Raw genomic sequence first — 16,098 nt, 5'->3', positions numbered from 1 at the left:
TAGGTAGTTATAATTTCACAGGTGCATTTGGTTTACTTAGACTGATTGCTTTTTACATCAGCTAAGAGTAACTAGTTGGAACCCCTGGGTTAGATCAGAAGTAGTGCTTAATGGAGTTTCATTCATACTAGAGGAATGAAAAAGCACTAACTAAAAAGCTGCTCTGAAGAATTTCCCAAACCTGAGAAACTTTTGGAGTAGTGTGGGATGTGGCACTGGGGACTTGAAATGAAGGGGAAATTGTCAAAGATGATCTTTCCACCTCCTTCTGACAGTGCAACTTGAACTTCATGAAGCGCTACCAGGGATTCACCTCTCACCCAGATTCAGCCAGGACTTGGTACTTTCCAATTTGTTCTTCAAATGTTTTCACAAAGCTCATTCTGACTCAAATACTTATCAGATTGCAAGTTCTGTTTTTCTTTCTTTTCACATGAAAATCTATGCATATTTTTCCAATTGTATGTATCAGTGATGTACATCTTTGAAATATATGCATTCTTTTCCCACTGATTAAGATGTATTTGTGTGCATTTTTCAACTATATCATGCTGTCCAGTGCATTGCAAATCACATATTTGGTAAGGCACAGGCTTGGATTGCAGTTTATGTTGAGCCCAGAATGGGTGAACTTGGTAAATCCAGATAAAATCTAACTTCTCATGCATGTCTATTCCCCATCTATTTCTAGTTTTGTACATAACTACTTCTAGAAATTACATTGAGATATCTGTTACTACAAACAGAGTTTGAGATCTTCACTGTGCAGTTCCTAAAGTCCTGTGTGGACTGTTGCCAGCATAAGCCCTTGTTTGCCTTCTCTTCATAGATAAAGCCTATCATTACAGGTCATGCCTTCTACATTATCTCTGAAGCAGTTATATTTCAAGTAGTCTATTTTACCTTTTAATTACTGTCTGCATCTTCTATGTTAAAAAAAAAGTCTCAACAACTGTTTAAAGATATATTTCTTTTAAATCAAGCGAGTACAATATAATTTTTGTGCCCCTTTCATTAGGATCCATGGGAGGTAATTTTCATTTGCTTATGTTTAACCAGATGGTATAGCTGTAAAGAATAAGAAGGAAAACAAGGATGTACAAGCTCAGAACTACATGCATATCTAGTTCTAGAGAAATTAATACAGTTAACTTGTATAGAAATTAAAATTTTGTTTAATCATATTGATTAATCAACTGTGCTTATGAAAAATGTTCCCAGTTAAGCGAACACCTCTGCAGCTTGGCATTAGACTTTCATTTGTTGGCAGGCTTTGGCTGGGATACCTAAGCAGATGGGCAGCAAGGGGTGGGATGGGAGTGGGCTTCAAAGTGCGCAAGTGCTGCATCAGCTTCTGCACAAGGTGCCTGCAGCAGCCCCTACATGGACCAGACCGACTTGTGCACAGGAAGCTTCTTTTTGCCCAACCCTGTCATGAGATTTGTACATAAATAAGAAAAGGGTTACTGCTTGATTTTATAGGGGCAGTACTAACTAAACCCACGGGGGGCAGTGAAGCAGACTTTTGGAGTGGCACATGTGGTGTGCATTGTAAATACAAGTGTCCAGAGGATAGGGTCCGAGTGAAAAGGGAAGGCAAGGAAGTTGAAATGGAAAGATTCTGCAGTTGCAAATGAAAGACCCGCACCCAAAATTTCATGCCAAGAGTAGGGTCACAGACTACATCAGGGGATGGACAGTGGGCAGGCAATGCTGCTGACATCTAGAAACATTCCAGCAGGTGCCACCACCAGTGTAAATGACAAGTAACCTTATGCAGTAAAAGAGAAAAAAGTTATGTAGAAGACCCATCCATTCCTGCACACATTCAAGGAGCATAAGCAGTGGTATGTAGCCCTAGGCTAATATATAAGTGAGCTTGGAGAACAAATCCATACCTTACTTATGGTTAAGGTTCTCATTGCTTAAATTGCTTTGTTGCTCTTCTTTACTTTGCATGTTCCTAAATCTGAACCCTTCAGCAAAGAGAGTTCTCTTCAGCATAACTGCAGATAACATAGATCAAAATGAATATGATGATGACACTGCCTCATTCACATATAAAAGCTGGAAGCTGCTGCTTCTCCTGAACTTCTTACCTTACTTCAAGTCATCCCGGCCATTTTTAATCTGAGTTCATCTCAGAGCCAAGCAGGGAGAAATGTGCCTGGGACACATTTCTATTCCTTTCACCTGTACATTCCTTTTAGTGTTAGACCCTACCCTCACATGCCTGTCATAAGAATAAAAACCATGCCTTTCACTCTTACATCTCATGAAACCCTTATATACTTTAAGTATGCAGTAGGAGGAATAGGTCTGCAGTTCTGAATGGAGCACAGTTTTCATGATTGCATTTCACAAGTGGGCAGAGCTAAGAGTGGCCCTTGTGTCAGCATGGAACATTTTGTTCTCTGTGTGTTGAGCTCTGGTTTGTCATTAAACTTTCATTACTTGGCAGGCTTTTGTCATTAGAGTTTGGCAGCTGCAGCCTTGCAGAAATGATTTTCTGCTAAGGATTTGGACAGAAATTGAGTGAGTGAGAGGGGAAACACAAACACACAGCCATGCGTAGCAGAGTGAGAAGATATGAACAAGATGGTCTGAACATCTGTGGTGGCAATCAGCTTTTGTCTAGTCCATTCAGAATAGCGCAACCTTGGACTGTTATTGGCTTTGTCATTCTAGCCTTTTGAGTAAAATCATGTCAGCAGCCTTGGGACATAACAGGCCAAAGGGCAACTGTAGAATTTGGCTCATGATGAGAGAGAGCACAGAGTTTTAAATTAGGTTTATTTTCCCTCCGTGAAATACGTGCTTTTGGGTTAATATCCTTAATGGCACTGGATATTTGCAACTCTTGCTTGTGTGGGATTTAGAAGGGAGTTGACACTAGTGGTAGTAAGAGATTATTTCATTGCAGAACATCTAACTTGAAATTGTGGTCTAGGAAGGAAGAAGGCAAAAATTGCCCCAAACATGTAAATATAGGTATAGCTTTCCAATTTTTTCTCTTACAAGCAACAATCATAGATAGTGCATATGGGGCTGGATAAAAATAGCTATTGCTGCTGCTTTGGAAAGAACCAGAGCTCTCCAATCGATTAATGTGTTCAGAGTTGTGTGATAGGGCAGTCTATTTGTTACTCTATATTCAGTCCTCACATGGAGTTGTATCTGGGCAGCCCCTCCCACTGATGGAGCAGTTTTGACAACAGAACACAATGGGGTAATTCTGTTTCGACTCCCTGCAACAGTCTACAGTTCTCCCAGGTCTGCTCCATAGGGGAGTTTTCTGGAGTAAATCCTAGGTCTGCAGGAGGCAGGAGAAGAACATTCCATTGCATGAGCAGAGGTCTTTTTGTTGGACTTCATCCAGAGTAAGTAGCTTTACACAAGGAAAGCACAAAACTATACAGCACAGCTTTTGTGGTTAATTAAGGAGAGGACATATTACTGGATTGCAGCATGCATCACGCAAACATAACAAGACTCCTGAGAACTGATGCAGCCAAACATAGTATCAGTCTAGAAGGTTTCTCATCGGGGAGTGGGGGGATGTTTTACTCAAAGCAAAAATCCACTGCATTCATTTTGTTCATTTTAATTTAACAAAATGGCATAAGGATCTATACATCAATTCTGTGATTCATAATTAAGTAAAATAAATATTGAAAGATTGTAGAGTTGTGACCTCCTCAGAACTTCCCTCATGAATGTGCAAGTCAGGAGTTGACAGTGTGGTTAAACAAAATATGTGCACTGTTTAAACTAATTCTACACATGTCTTAGAACAATAAATAAATGTTAAACAATGGGCGCATTCATCCTCAGCGCCACTTCCTTCCAGTTTTCTGAATGAACACACTAATGCTTAAGGTTTGCCCTTTACCCCAGGTGTTCCCTGCGTATGCAGTCTATGTTCCATAAAGCAAGACTGATATGGCCTTATTTCCCAGTTATCTGGCAGCTTTTAGAGTTCAGAAGAGAGGAGTTGCTTGTTGGAATATCTAAAGCTGCTGTCCTACAATTAGTAAATTATTGTTACTAATTTATATGATGGTTTTCAACTAACATTTCCTAAAGCAGCATAACAAAATTTGAAAACAACTAAAGCAATACTCAATTAAGGAGAACAATACATGGATAATAAAATAATAAATTCAACATCAGATATTTGAAGCTTGTCATCAAAAACCCTCATCAAAAAGTGGACCAAAATAAAAAGATCTTAAGGCCAATCTTAAAACCTGGAAGAGTTCCCATTTGATTTGTGGGAGCAAACAACACTTGCTCCCTCTTGCCTTCTAAGTATTTGAAGATTAATACAACCTAATTCCTAGTGAGATGAATGACAAATGAGCTGAAGGCTGCTGGGTTGCAGCAATTGTTACATCAAGTGAACTCTTTAAATTTAGCCTTAAAGGAAGAAATTTAGCAAATCCTTTAAGTTCTTGACTTGTTTCATGTCCAGCCATTAATCTCCCAGTACAGCTTGTTCACTGTATGCAAAATATATGTTAAATTGCAACCTGGCTGCTACACTTGGGATGCTTCAGCATCTCTGTGCCTGTGACTTGCACAGAAGGCAGAAATGCAACAGGTCCTATTTGCCAACAAATGTTCTTCTCAAACTAGGGCATATGCTTTGTAATGAATCACCATAAAACCTTCTGCCATAGGAAATGTTGAAGCAACAGAAACAAAATTAGGCAATGTATAAGTGATTGGAGAAGGCAGGCAATCTCCAGAATGTAGAACTAAGTCATATCAGTGCTGCACAGATTCTTGAAGATGGTGTAGCTTCTCATTTCTGTGAAAGGAGAATGGAAATATACACAGGTGATTTACTGAGAACATTTTGAAAGCAGAGGCTGGAGATCACTTTATTAACAAATGTCATTCCTCCTGTTTTCTGTGTGAAGCCACCAAATGTTTCTTTATTCCTGCAGTAAAGCTTGATATAAATTATTCAGGCTGCCTTTTACAGTGATCTTTTTGTTCTGGTGGTGATAAAAGGAACCTCCAGGAGTGTATTTAAAATTTAAAATTCTGTTGCAGAACTTAAACACATAAACCATTTGTTGCTTTCATGAAGCAGAGAGGCACAGTGGGGAGACAGCTGTTTAAAAGAACCTATGAATGGGAGAGCCCAGCATTGACTCATTATGTTATTCTTGGAAATTGCATCACACTGCTTTCAGTGTGCTGCTTACCTGCACTGCATTGATACTGCCCTTGGTGACCACTAGAGCAGGAAACCAGAAGATGCTTTCCATATTGCCTGAGCATTCTCTTTTTTGATGGAGAGCTGTGACTGCAGCTTTCCTTGTACTAAACTCTGCTATGGCAGGTGCACCCACAGCATTCTTCCAATGTTAAAGGTTTGCAGCAACCTTCCCCACACTAGTGTCATCCAGGTGTTTGGGAACAGAATTCCCATTGGCCCAAACCACCATAAAGACTTCTCAGTGATGACAGACATTGTAGTCCAGAGCACCTGAAGAGCACCAGGTTGGCCTACAAAAGTGTGATATATTTCATGTATTGAAAGCCTGTGTGACATAGTGTTTAGAGTGTTGGAGTGGGGCTTGGGCTATCCAGATTCTAGCTCCCCTTCAGCCATGCCATTCTTTGAGTGACTTTGGGCCAGTCACAGACTCTTAGTCTAACCTACCTCAGGGTTATTATGTGGATAGAATGGAAATAGATCAGGAAAAAGGCACAAAATAATAAATACCCAAACAAGAGTTGCATTGAGAGAAAGTTAGCCATGCTTAGGCCCCACTGAAACCAAGGAGGAAGACTTCTGCCTAAAATCCTGGAGAGCCACTAACAGTCAATGAACTCAAGGAGGCAGGCCAACATTTGCTTTGGCATACAGCTGTCATAATCCCTTCCATGTAGACTGACATTCCTGATCCTGCCTAATCTTGGAAGCTAAGCAGGGTCAGACCTAGTTGCAATCTGAATGAGTGACGTAATGTTGTAAACTGCCCAGAGAGCTTTGGCTATGGGCGGTATAGAAATGTAATGAATCTTTATCATCATCCCTGGCCATGCTGGTTGGGGCTTATAGGAATACAGTCTGGAGGCCAAGTTCACCAAGGGTGGAGACAATGCCATGCGAGGTGGACCTAGCACTTGTGCTCCTCAACCAGCTGAAGCTGTACAAATCATGGAAGAGTGAACTTAGGAGCAGTTAGCCAAGTTTTAAGGCAGGTTCCATGCAACACAAAATGGAGTGCAGACACTGCAAATATAAGCATTGCTAAAGCCTGAAATATGTAGGACAGCCTTCCCCAGCCTGGGGCTTTCCAGATGTGTTGTGCTACAACTCCTAATATGCTCCAGCAAGTGTGGCTGGCTGGGGCATTCTGGAATTCGCAGTCTAGAGCATTTTTGCCAGATCTGCTTACATAGGAGTTATCACTTTCCAGTGGTTCATTGATTCAACGGTATGTTTAACATTTTTCCAGCTTGTAAACGGCAGTAGAAAAGGGTGGTAGTAAGTCTAGAAATGGATATCCATGGTTAGAATTTGCTTCAGCAAATTGCTGGTTGCTGGAAAACTTCAAGAATCATTTATAATTGCTTTGACTGGTCTGTATGGTAAATTGTCTCAGGGGTGGGCAATCCAAAAGCTCAAACTGGCTTATTTGCTGCAGGGGAGCACCTAATTTTTAGCTGTCCATTCCACCAAAGGGTATGAAAGGTCATTCTGCTTGTTGTATTTGGCAGAATAGTTGAATATTTGCCAGAGCAAATAAGCTACCAGTTCCAGTGGACTCATGCGAATTCTTCTGTAAGTTTAAGTGTTAACAACATATTTCATGTCCTCAGAAGTAAGCAGTCTGGCATGTTAATATATTCAGCTCAATTTAGGGGCTGAGGATGCTGAGCAAGTCATTGGGCCTGTTCCCTGCCATATGTGTTCTAAATGTTAATCTGATTAGCTTTTGTGGTTTGAGATGTTGGTATTTTAAAGAAAATTATATATAATTTAGAACTTTATAAACTATGAGAGCTCCACCTTGCTCTTTTTGTGCCTAATATACCAGCAGAAGTTAAGGATGCAGTTCACCTCTTCTGTTGAATAGCAAGGTCTTTTAACAACTAAGGGCACAATCGTATGGTCAGCAGACACTGTCTGACCGGCCTTAGGAAAAGGCAGCATCCCTTGGAAAAGCCTGTCTTTCTGCAACAGCTGAAGCCAGAAGGCCGTCTGAGGGGCAGACACTGAAGGGAGCATTCTAGAGAGGGGAGCAGCGAGGTCCTGAGTCCAGGCAGCACCAGAGCCTCCTCTCCTTGAGAGGGGAGGCAAGGTATTTCATTGGCTGAAATCAGCCTCCTAAATGTTTCTGAGGGGATGTTTAAAGCTTCCTAGTTTCTGTGTGCCTCCCACCCCGTGGATCTCCCAGGTTTGGAGGGTCATGGACATACCCAAAGGCTCATGCCCTAAATAACTGATAAGAAATGACCCATACATTAAAGGAGACAGAATGTTCCAGTGTAACTGGTGGACGCATCTCATGCTTTAAATGTGGTAGTGAGATTTTTTCATGGTGCACTTTTGTAAATGAAAGCCATGCTATCTCCACACACACACACACACACACACACACTCCCCTGCCTAAATGGTTTCTGAGCCAGTTTTTAAGCTATTATAGAGTGCTTGTGGATTTTTCCATAGAATTTGCACTATAATTGGGTACAACTTCTCTCTTCTTGGCACTTAATTAAAAGAATTTTGAACATACCTGAACTTGTTGGCTATTTAAACAGACAGACCAGAATGCTCAAAGGGTTTCTCTAAAAACATGTTTGTAGCTCTGTAAATGAAAAAAAAAAAAAATGCAGATTCAAGGAGTCAGCCATGCCTTGCCAAAAATGTGTCATCTCATAAAGCTTTTTGCCATTCAGTGCTCCTGCTGTCCAAAAGCCTAATGTGTAATTTTCAAGTTACCATTTTAAATAGCATCACAGAAGAGATGACTGAACGGTTTAGCAGCTCTAATGACTGAAAGAAAGCTAAGAAAGAGTTTACTTGGAAGATGCAAGAGGAAAGCAGCCAAAAACATATATCCCTTAAAATAGGTAGTTTAAGAGGTTCTGGAAGCCTATATATATATTTATTAGATTTCTTTAGCCAGAAATGCTCTAGACAAGTTCACACCACAAAGCACAGAAAATTAGCTAGGTGTAAAGCTTTTTGTACATTAATAATACTGAGATCCTCCACATTCATTTGTAATCTTCACTGGAAAGATCAAATATAAAATATATAAAAACACTGCACAATTTCTGCCATATTCTTGAGGATGTCAACTGGGGCTTCCATTTTAGAGCAGATTGGACTTTTCATATTACACACATCTTTACTATGTACTTTGCTAAAGGCCATGATTCCATCCTCTGTTACGTCATAATATTCCTTTTCCCAGTGTTGTCAAGAGAAAAAGGTGCTAGGAAAAGAAACCATATCAACAGCATTGATATATTAATAGTTTCCCTAATGCAGTCTTTGTATAGAAGCTACCCGTATGAAAAAGTCAATTGTAGAAATGTTGCACTGCTTAAGGCAGGGGTCTCAAACTCACCTTACCTGGGGGCCGCTGGAAGTAGAGTCTGGGTGAGGCTGCGCCGCATCAAGTATTCCACCACCGCGGTGGTGGTGGGCCGCTCATCCCATGGCTGGCCCGGGCACTGCCAGCGCTTTGAAGGCCGCAAGGCCCTTCCCCGTGCCCCGCCCGTCCTGGCAATTGGCCCGCGGGCCGCGAATTTGAGACCCCTGGTTTAAGGTAAGCTGTAGTAGAAGAGTTGTCCCAAGCACTTCTTATTAAGAGGCATTAAAATTAATAAAGTTTGCTCAAAACACATTGGAAGCCATCTTTGTTGTACAACTGTCCTCTTATTTAGTTTGGGCGTTGAAACAAACTATTATTTTGTGGAGCAACTTAGAGATGGTTCCCATAGATTATGATAGGCTCTTAAAAGTGCCAGTCAGTCATTTAAGCAGGGGAAAGACCAACTGTAGCCCATCTTTTCTCATTATGACTGGGTATCTGACCTCTCATGTGGTTTAAACTAATTGTAAATGTGGTTTTGGGAAGAAAACTACTGAGCTTGGACTGTCTTCTTTAGTGTTAATTGTGTTAAGAAATTCCAGGGAACACTGCTCTATTCCATAATCAATGATAAACTGGCCATCCTGGAAAATTATACTTCTGTCTCACAAGACATGAATACCAGGCCTGGCCTTGCTTAAAGACCATCCCATAATAGAAAATGTCTGTTTAAAAACAGCAGCATGCTATCTAGCAAAGCTATGCTGCAACAGAAATTGCAGCATTTAGACCCGGTAACAAAGCCAGATGCCATCACGAACTTGGCTTGAACACTGTTATTAGGGCTAGAATGAAGTCTCAGCTACATGAAGTCTTACAGGATACAAAATCCCCTGGACCAGAGACCATGTTCGGAGGCAATCCTCTAGATCTGGAGCTTCAACTATTTCATTTAGAGCCCTGAATTTCTGAGATCCCAGTTGCCCTTTTAGTCTGCTGGCCTTGGGAAGATGCTGAAATAAAGGTACAGGGACCCTAATGATCTGTTCCTACTGGATTAGCTGGCTTTTTCCCCATACATGCATCATCCTTTGTTGCTCCAAGCCTTGAATCTTTCTGCCTGACTTTTATTTCCTGCAATCAAATGTCATCCTCTCCTCTGACCATACAAACACAAGTGGCCTTAGAAGACAAGCCCCTACTTTTGCCAATTTACCTAACCCCTGCCATCTACCTTGAATTATCTTCTTTGGTGACTGTTTGCAAACTTTGTAATCACCAAAGAAGCAAGATTGGAGTGCCATATGGGAACAGAGGAAAGTACCAACCTTATGACTGTGCAGAAAGAGATTCTGTTCGCCTCCCTACTCTGGCTTAGTGGGTGAACTTTGCCACGTAACCCTTCCCCTTCAAATACCAGTGAGAGGAAGGGTGCAGCTTAACAGCCCACGTAGGAGCTGCGAAGTTAAGGGTTGAAGTTTTGGCCAAGCCCCATTTCTTTTAGTGTGTCTTGTTGGTTCTTACAGCGGTAATTAGCTTCTTCCCAGATTCCTAAGCAAGCATTTTTGTTGGCAAAATGGAAGCAAAAAGACATTAAGAAGATGTAACCTATAAACAAAAACTGATAACAGATTTAGCATTCTAACTGCTCTGGATGTTTGTTGATGTTTTTATAAACTATTCTTCAAAATATAAGGATTTACTGGGCTAAGACTTAATACCAATATTAAGTTTTAACACCAGTGTTCAGTTAATGTTAAGTAATGTTTAATACCAATGCCTGTATCAGGTGTGACAGACTGCATTTTCCCCAGGTGGATGATTCTTCACTTCATGGAAAAAGAACGATTTTGCCCAGAATGTTCTTTTGTGGTCCAGTGGGAAAGCTGGTCATTTTGATGGTATATTAAATAATAAAATGTGACACAAGAAGGAGTCAGTATATGTCAGGACAGACTAACATTTAAAGAGGCATTTATCAGGTTGAAAGTATCTGTACTGTGTTTAAGAGAAAATCGGGACAGCCTCCTAGGGCACAGCAGCTATTTCCTGACATATATCTCAATTTTTGAGTCAGCTTTTAAGTTACAGAGAGCCTGGATCTAGAAAGAAAAGTCTGAAAGATCCTCTGCATCACAAGAACAAAAATGTCCTTGTATCAGGTTTGGTGTTACTTTTGCAGAACTTTGTATCAGCTGTACCATTAGGGTTTAATTTACCTGTTCATCCTCCAGTGGGATGCATGCTTTAACCTTCCAACAAAGTCCTCTGCTGTCTGCATAGGGCAAAGCTGTCAGCCTCTGTGCAAGGGAATGAGTAGATATAAATGGCTCAGGCATTATGAATGACACAATCTAGAAACCAGTTGGAAAACATATTGATCTAGCTGGGTACTCTGCTGTTGACCAGAAAGTCATTGTACTTCAGCAAAATTCCTATGAAGACTCCAGCATAACATAGATTCTGTTTTTTCCAATAGTATAACTAAACAGCATAACTAAAAAGTATTTTCACCACTAAAGTCCTTTTAAATAAGAACAGAGTGCCTGACAGACCTACTTTTGCTTCTTGCATTTTATGGCTGTTGGGACTTCCTCATTACAAAAATAAATAGATTGTGTTTTCTGTGTGCGGAGGGGGGAATTGTGTGTAATTAATTATGGGGAAAACATGTAGGGAAGTGTGTCTGAAGCAACAGTTGAGGAAAACATGCATCTAATTAGCTGAGTTCTGTTCATGGTTTTAAGGTGCCAGAAAACGGCCTGTAGTGCTTTACTGCAACAGCTGCCCCTCTAGAATAACCATGTTGCTACATGGCTATTATCAGAGGTGTACTTTGGGTCATTTTGAGATAATAGCAAATACACATATTTGCTGATTCTAACGCAATGCCAAAAGAATGCCAAAAAATTCATCTTGTTTTTTCCTGGTCTGTTACAGACAACAGTGATTGATTATGTGAAGCCATCAGACCTTAAGAAAGATATGAATGAAACCTTCAAGGAGAAGTTCCCTCACATCAAGCTAACACTCAGTAAAATACGAAGGTATCAGTACTATGCAACTGCCCTTTAGTGTATTTGGTAGATGGAGGTAAAATATTAACAGTAGATTTTCTGAAACAATGACCTTCAAGGACACAGAACAAATGAGCTGCTTGCTTTGAAAAGAAGGCTGAATTAATAAGATAGGAAGCATGTGGGCCTAAGTATGTACTACTTGCCTGTGGATGTTTCAGAATAATTATAAGGATCTGGAAGGTTAGGACAGAGGGATGCAAATGCTGCTTTGAAGGCCACAGAAGAGAAAGAGAAAGGGGAAACTGGGGGGAGTTCTCACAATACTTGATGTAGCCAAGTGACAGCCACTAGACACGTCATGAATGTATTTTAATGGATAAAAGACTATTCTTCTAGTATTGCATCGTAGAAGCAACATGAACAAAAGCTTCCTATCTTGCATTTTCAATTTCTCACAAGGCCTATTGGAAAAATGAAATAAAGCAGAGCCTTTTCTAATCTACTGCCCTCCAAATGTGTTGGTCTCCAACTCCCAGCATCCCCAACCTGCCTAGGCAAAGTCTCATTTTGTTAGTTCATACATTCAGAGCTGGGATGAGCAAACTGTGGCCTTTTGGAAGTGATCCATTCAGGCCTCTGGCAAGAGCAGCCTTTTCCCAGCAGCGCAGTGGAGGAGGGGAAGAAAAATGGTGAGAGAGAAGGGTGGCAGAAGGAGAGGCAGGAGAGAGAAGGAGTGGCAAAAACAGGTGCTCCCATTAGTCATGCAAAATCACTTGCAAAATTCTTGATTAGAACATGTTCATGATTCAGCAGAAGGAGCAACTGAATTAAAAGAGAATATCAGCTAAGGATCACTAATTATTATTTGCCAGATTTCAGAAGTTCAGAAAAGGTTCTGAGTTGTGTATAAAATACATTGCATACAGGAAAACTCCAGAGCAAAAGAATGGATGAAAATCAAGCTACCAGTCTTACTGCCATTTCCCCATCGTCATTCTACCAGTGCTGTTTCTGCACCTTGGATTAGCAGAATCTGAAAAGGAAGCAAGCAAAACTCAAGAAGATAAGAGTAGGGAATGGTGAGGGTGGAGGGGAGAATAACGGAAAGCTGCTGTTGGATTAGAACTTCCAACTGCTTCAAAGTCTTATAGGTATTCTAGTTCTTTGCTATGCTTTAGATTTTTTTTCTTCCGCCTATCTTCTTAACCAGCATGGTGGAGATTTACAATATGAGGCACATGATGATATATGCACACGAATCCAAGATGCTAATAATGGGCATTTGAGTGTTTAGAAATTAAAAGAAGACTTACCTTATTGGCAAATAATTTGTAACACCTTGATAACATAATGAAGCATAGACCAGGTGTGAGCAATCTTCAAAATTGTTGTATCTACTCTGTTTTTTACTAGAACCCTAAAATCCACCAACCAGAGCTAGGTGCAAAGATAAGCACATAGAATAAAAGGGCAGGGTGGCTTTGACCATATTCTGTGCTTGGGAATCCAAACCCCTGCTGATGCACTGCAAATCTTCCAGGAATCTACTAGTTGGATCCACTCTACCTTTTGTCTACTTCCCTCCACCACTGACATTTGTTTTGTTGAAATTTTACAATTTAAAAAATTGGAAAAAGACATTTCAGGTAACTAGCCAGCACATTGGGTAGTAAGTATCCAACGGTGCTCTAGCATGAATATTGTTGCATGGTCATAAATTAATGCTTTGTCAATATAACTAGCACTGAAAAAGCAGCAATATTGCCACTTTTCAGATTACCCTAGTATGCACCAGTTACATTGCACACATTGGTTTACACTGACACCACAACATTAGTGCTGGCGTGCAGTAGGATACTACTCCTAATGCCTAATTTGCTTCTGTAAGCCTTCTGAATATTAAGCATTGCTAATCTAAGCTTTGATTTTCTTTGGCAACATACTGTCTCCCTTTCAGCCTAAAGCGAGAGATGTGCAAATTAGCTCAAGAGGAATGTGGCTTTGAGGAACCCACTGTGGCCATGGCTTTCGTCTATTTTGAGAAGCTTGCTCTCAAGGGAAAACTCAACAAGCAGAACAGAAAGCTCTGTGCTGGAGCGTGTGTCCTGCTGGCTGCCAAAATTGGCAGCGACCTCAAAAAACATGAAGTCAAACATCTTATAGATGTAAGTTTGTCTAAGCCACCAACTTTTGCTTCAGCTGGTAGATGTGAAAGAGGATGGGCGGGACAGTGGCACCAACCATAGGACTTGCTAAAAGTCCATGTTGTCATTATATCATGTATTTGCATTGCTTGAAATAAGAGGGCCAAGAGGATAACAAATCACATTACAAATGCTTGTTTCAAGTACTAGCACACCACTTGTATCCTAATATGCCATGTTGTGTCTGTTTGACTGTCTTACAGAAACTGGAAGAGAAGTTCAGGTTGAACAGGCGAGAGCTGATTGCCTTTGAATTTCCAGTGCTAGTGGCCTTGGAATTTGCTCTTCATCTACCAGAGCATGAAGTGATGCCACATTATAGACGTTTGATCCAGAATTCCTAGCACAGGCTACCCTTCCATGAAGGGGGAGGGGTTTAACAACTATTTTCTATCGAGCTCAAAAGAGCAGAAGTTACTACTGAAAATGGAAAAATCAGATACAGATATCCCAACACCATTTGTTCTCTTTTCAGTGCAGCTTTTCAACAACATTGTAAGGTTAAAGCAGCACATTCTTTCAGACTCAGGCTAGAAGAACCATTTACTCAACGCAAATGATGAATGAGTTGTGTGTAAGTAGAAGAACTTCATACCACATGGACCAAATGAGAACTTTCTTGTGTTGTCCATACCATTCCTGCAAGAATGAGGATTAACAGCGGCCTTCACACTTCTTTTTGACTATCCCATTTACTTACTCGGACTTCATTGATTTTCCTATAAGAAACTGGTTTCCAGCTTACAGAGGGATCTCTAAAGCAATGACAGGTTGTGGTAGATAATCTTCACTGTGTCAACAATGTGCCAATCTATTTTTGTATCCACAATTGAAAGTGCAATTTTTCTGGTGTGAGTGGATTGCTTAGCTGCAAGTGAAACAAAGAACAGGCTTGGAACCAGATGGCATTCTTGGGTCATTGCTAAGGTATTGTTTACTAAGACCGGAGGACAACTTTTTCTCTCTTTGCTTAAACAAAACTACTGAAAGGGAGGCATATGGGTTCATTTGAATAACCTCAGATGATATTTTGTAATCCCTGGTTGTTTGAGTTTCCTCTCACCAACTTTTATTTTTGTAATGATTATACTTACTACTACAAAAAGAAGAAAAAGACAACACAACTGAGAAACCAAGAACCGGTCTTTCACTTTTGTACGTAGTGCCATTCAAATGCTCAGCAAGGAGGAGAGATGGCATTTTGCAAGCATCTTGTTTGAAGCCACATGCGTATTTCTAACCTCTGCACTTTACCTTCTGTGGAGATGGTTAGACTTGCACTCTGTAGTGTTTGTATTTTGTGCTCTATGTTAGAGTGCATTCTGAGGCACATTGATGGTGCTGTATGTTTAACAGTGTTTTCTAAAACTGTCTTGTACAGCTGAGGAGCAGAAATGGCAACTTAGGGCCTTGATAGCAGACATGCATCTCAATGTGCATAGTTTTTGTTGTTGTTGAATTATTGTTGTTTTTAATTAGAATTGACTGTACAACATCAAATTTGAGAGCAAGGGCCACTGAAATTAATATGTCTTTTCATACTTCTCAGATATTCTGCTATTCTGGAATCTTATAGTACTTAACTATGTTTGTAAATTACAAAGTCATGGCTGGGAAAGCGCAAAACCCAAACAGAATCCTTCCCCTCCTCCACTCTGTTTATCCTGTTTTCTAAATACTTGTAATGTGTGTATAATTATATAGAAAAACTTATGAGAATATAATGACAGCTGGATATGCTTGGTAATATACTAGAGGACATGCATCAAATAATTAAATTACTATTTTTATATATAGTTAATGTACATGTCCCACTTTTTCCAGTGCTGATTCACTCGACACAATCCAAGATTGGCACAATAATTTCAATAAAATCAAGTACTTTGCTGTTTTATAGTGTAATACAATTCACCACTCTTTTTTTTTCTGTACCAGCAATTAGCAACGTATTGCAAATAATACAGGAAGGAAGAACAATAAAAAATTCAAATGCAAATATCTGTCCTCATAAGAAAAGTCCTGCTAGATCAAAACAAGGGTCCATCTAGTCTGGTATTTTGTTCACACAGCTGCCCGCAGGATCCCATGAGTGCAGCAGCACTCTGCTGCCAGAAACTGATGTATTCTGGTACACGCTTTTTTTCTACCAGGTACATTACTTTAAAAAAAAAAGACAACAGCTGTAAAATTTGAAATTAATAACTTTATTGCTAGAGGTGTGCTGCCTCTTTTGCAAAGTCAATCATGTTTTTCATGTTCTTCATTGCCTAATTGCTCCCTTGAAATCAACCACCAGTTAACTCACAT

The 16,098-nt window shown here is 40.2% G+C and overlaps 1 protein-coding gene across 6 annotated transcripts in view; it reads left to right on the top strand.

The window, feature by feature from the left end:
• The window catches only part of CABLES1 (Cdk5 and Abl enzyme substrate 1), a 57,633-nt gene extending 41,846 nt beyond the window's left edge, over positions 1-15,787 (top strand). For 2 of the 6 annotated variants that reach the window (XM_044423811.1, XM_044423810.1), the window contains exons 8-11: positions 10,382-10,468; positions 11,508-11,614; positions 13,545-13,752; positions 13,995-15,787. In XM_044423811.1, the coding sequence (XP_044279746.1) occupies positions 10,382-10,468; positions 11,508-11,614; positions 13,545-13,752; positions 13,995-14,135 (543 nt within the window). In that variant the 3' untranslated portion in view covers positions 14,136-15,787. The other 4 variants (XM_044423813.1, XM_044423812.1, XM_044423814.1 and 1 more) reach the window with 3 other exon arrangements.
• The last annotated feature ends 311 nt before the right edge of the window (positions 15,788-16,098 follow it).

Source organism: Varanus komodoensis, unplaced genomic scaffold (genome assembly GCF_004798865.1).
Source record: "Varanus komodoensis strain SLA01 unplaced genomic scaffold, ASM479886v1 scaffold14_1, whole genome shotgun sequence".
Lineage (NCBI taxonomy): Eukaryota > Metazoa > Chordata > Lepidosauria > Squamata > Varanidae > Varanus > Varanus komodoensis.
The sequence above is the reverse complement of the archived record's forward strand: the minus strand, read 5'-3'. Positions and strand labels throughout refer to the sequence as shown.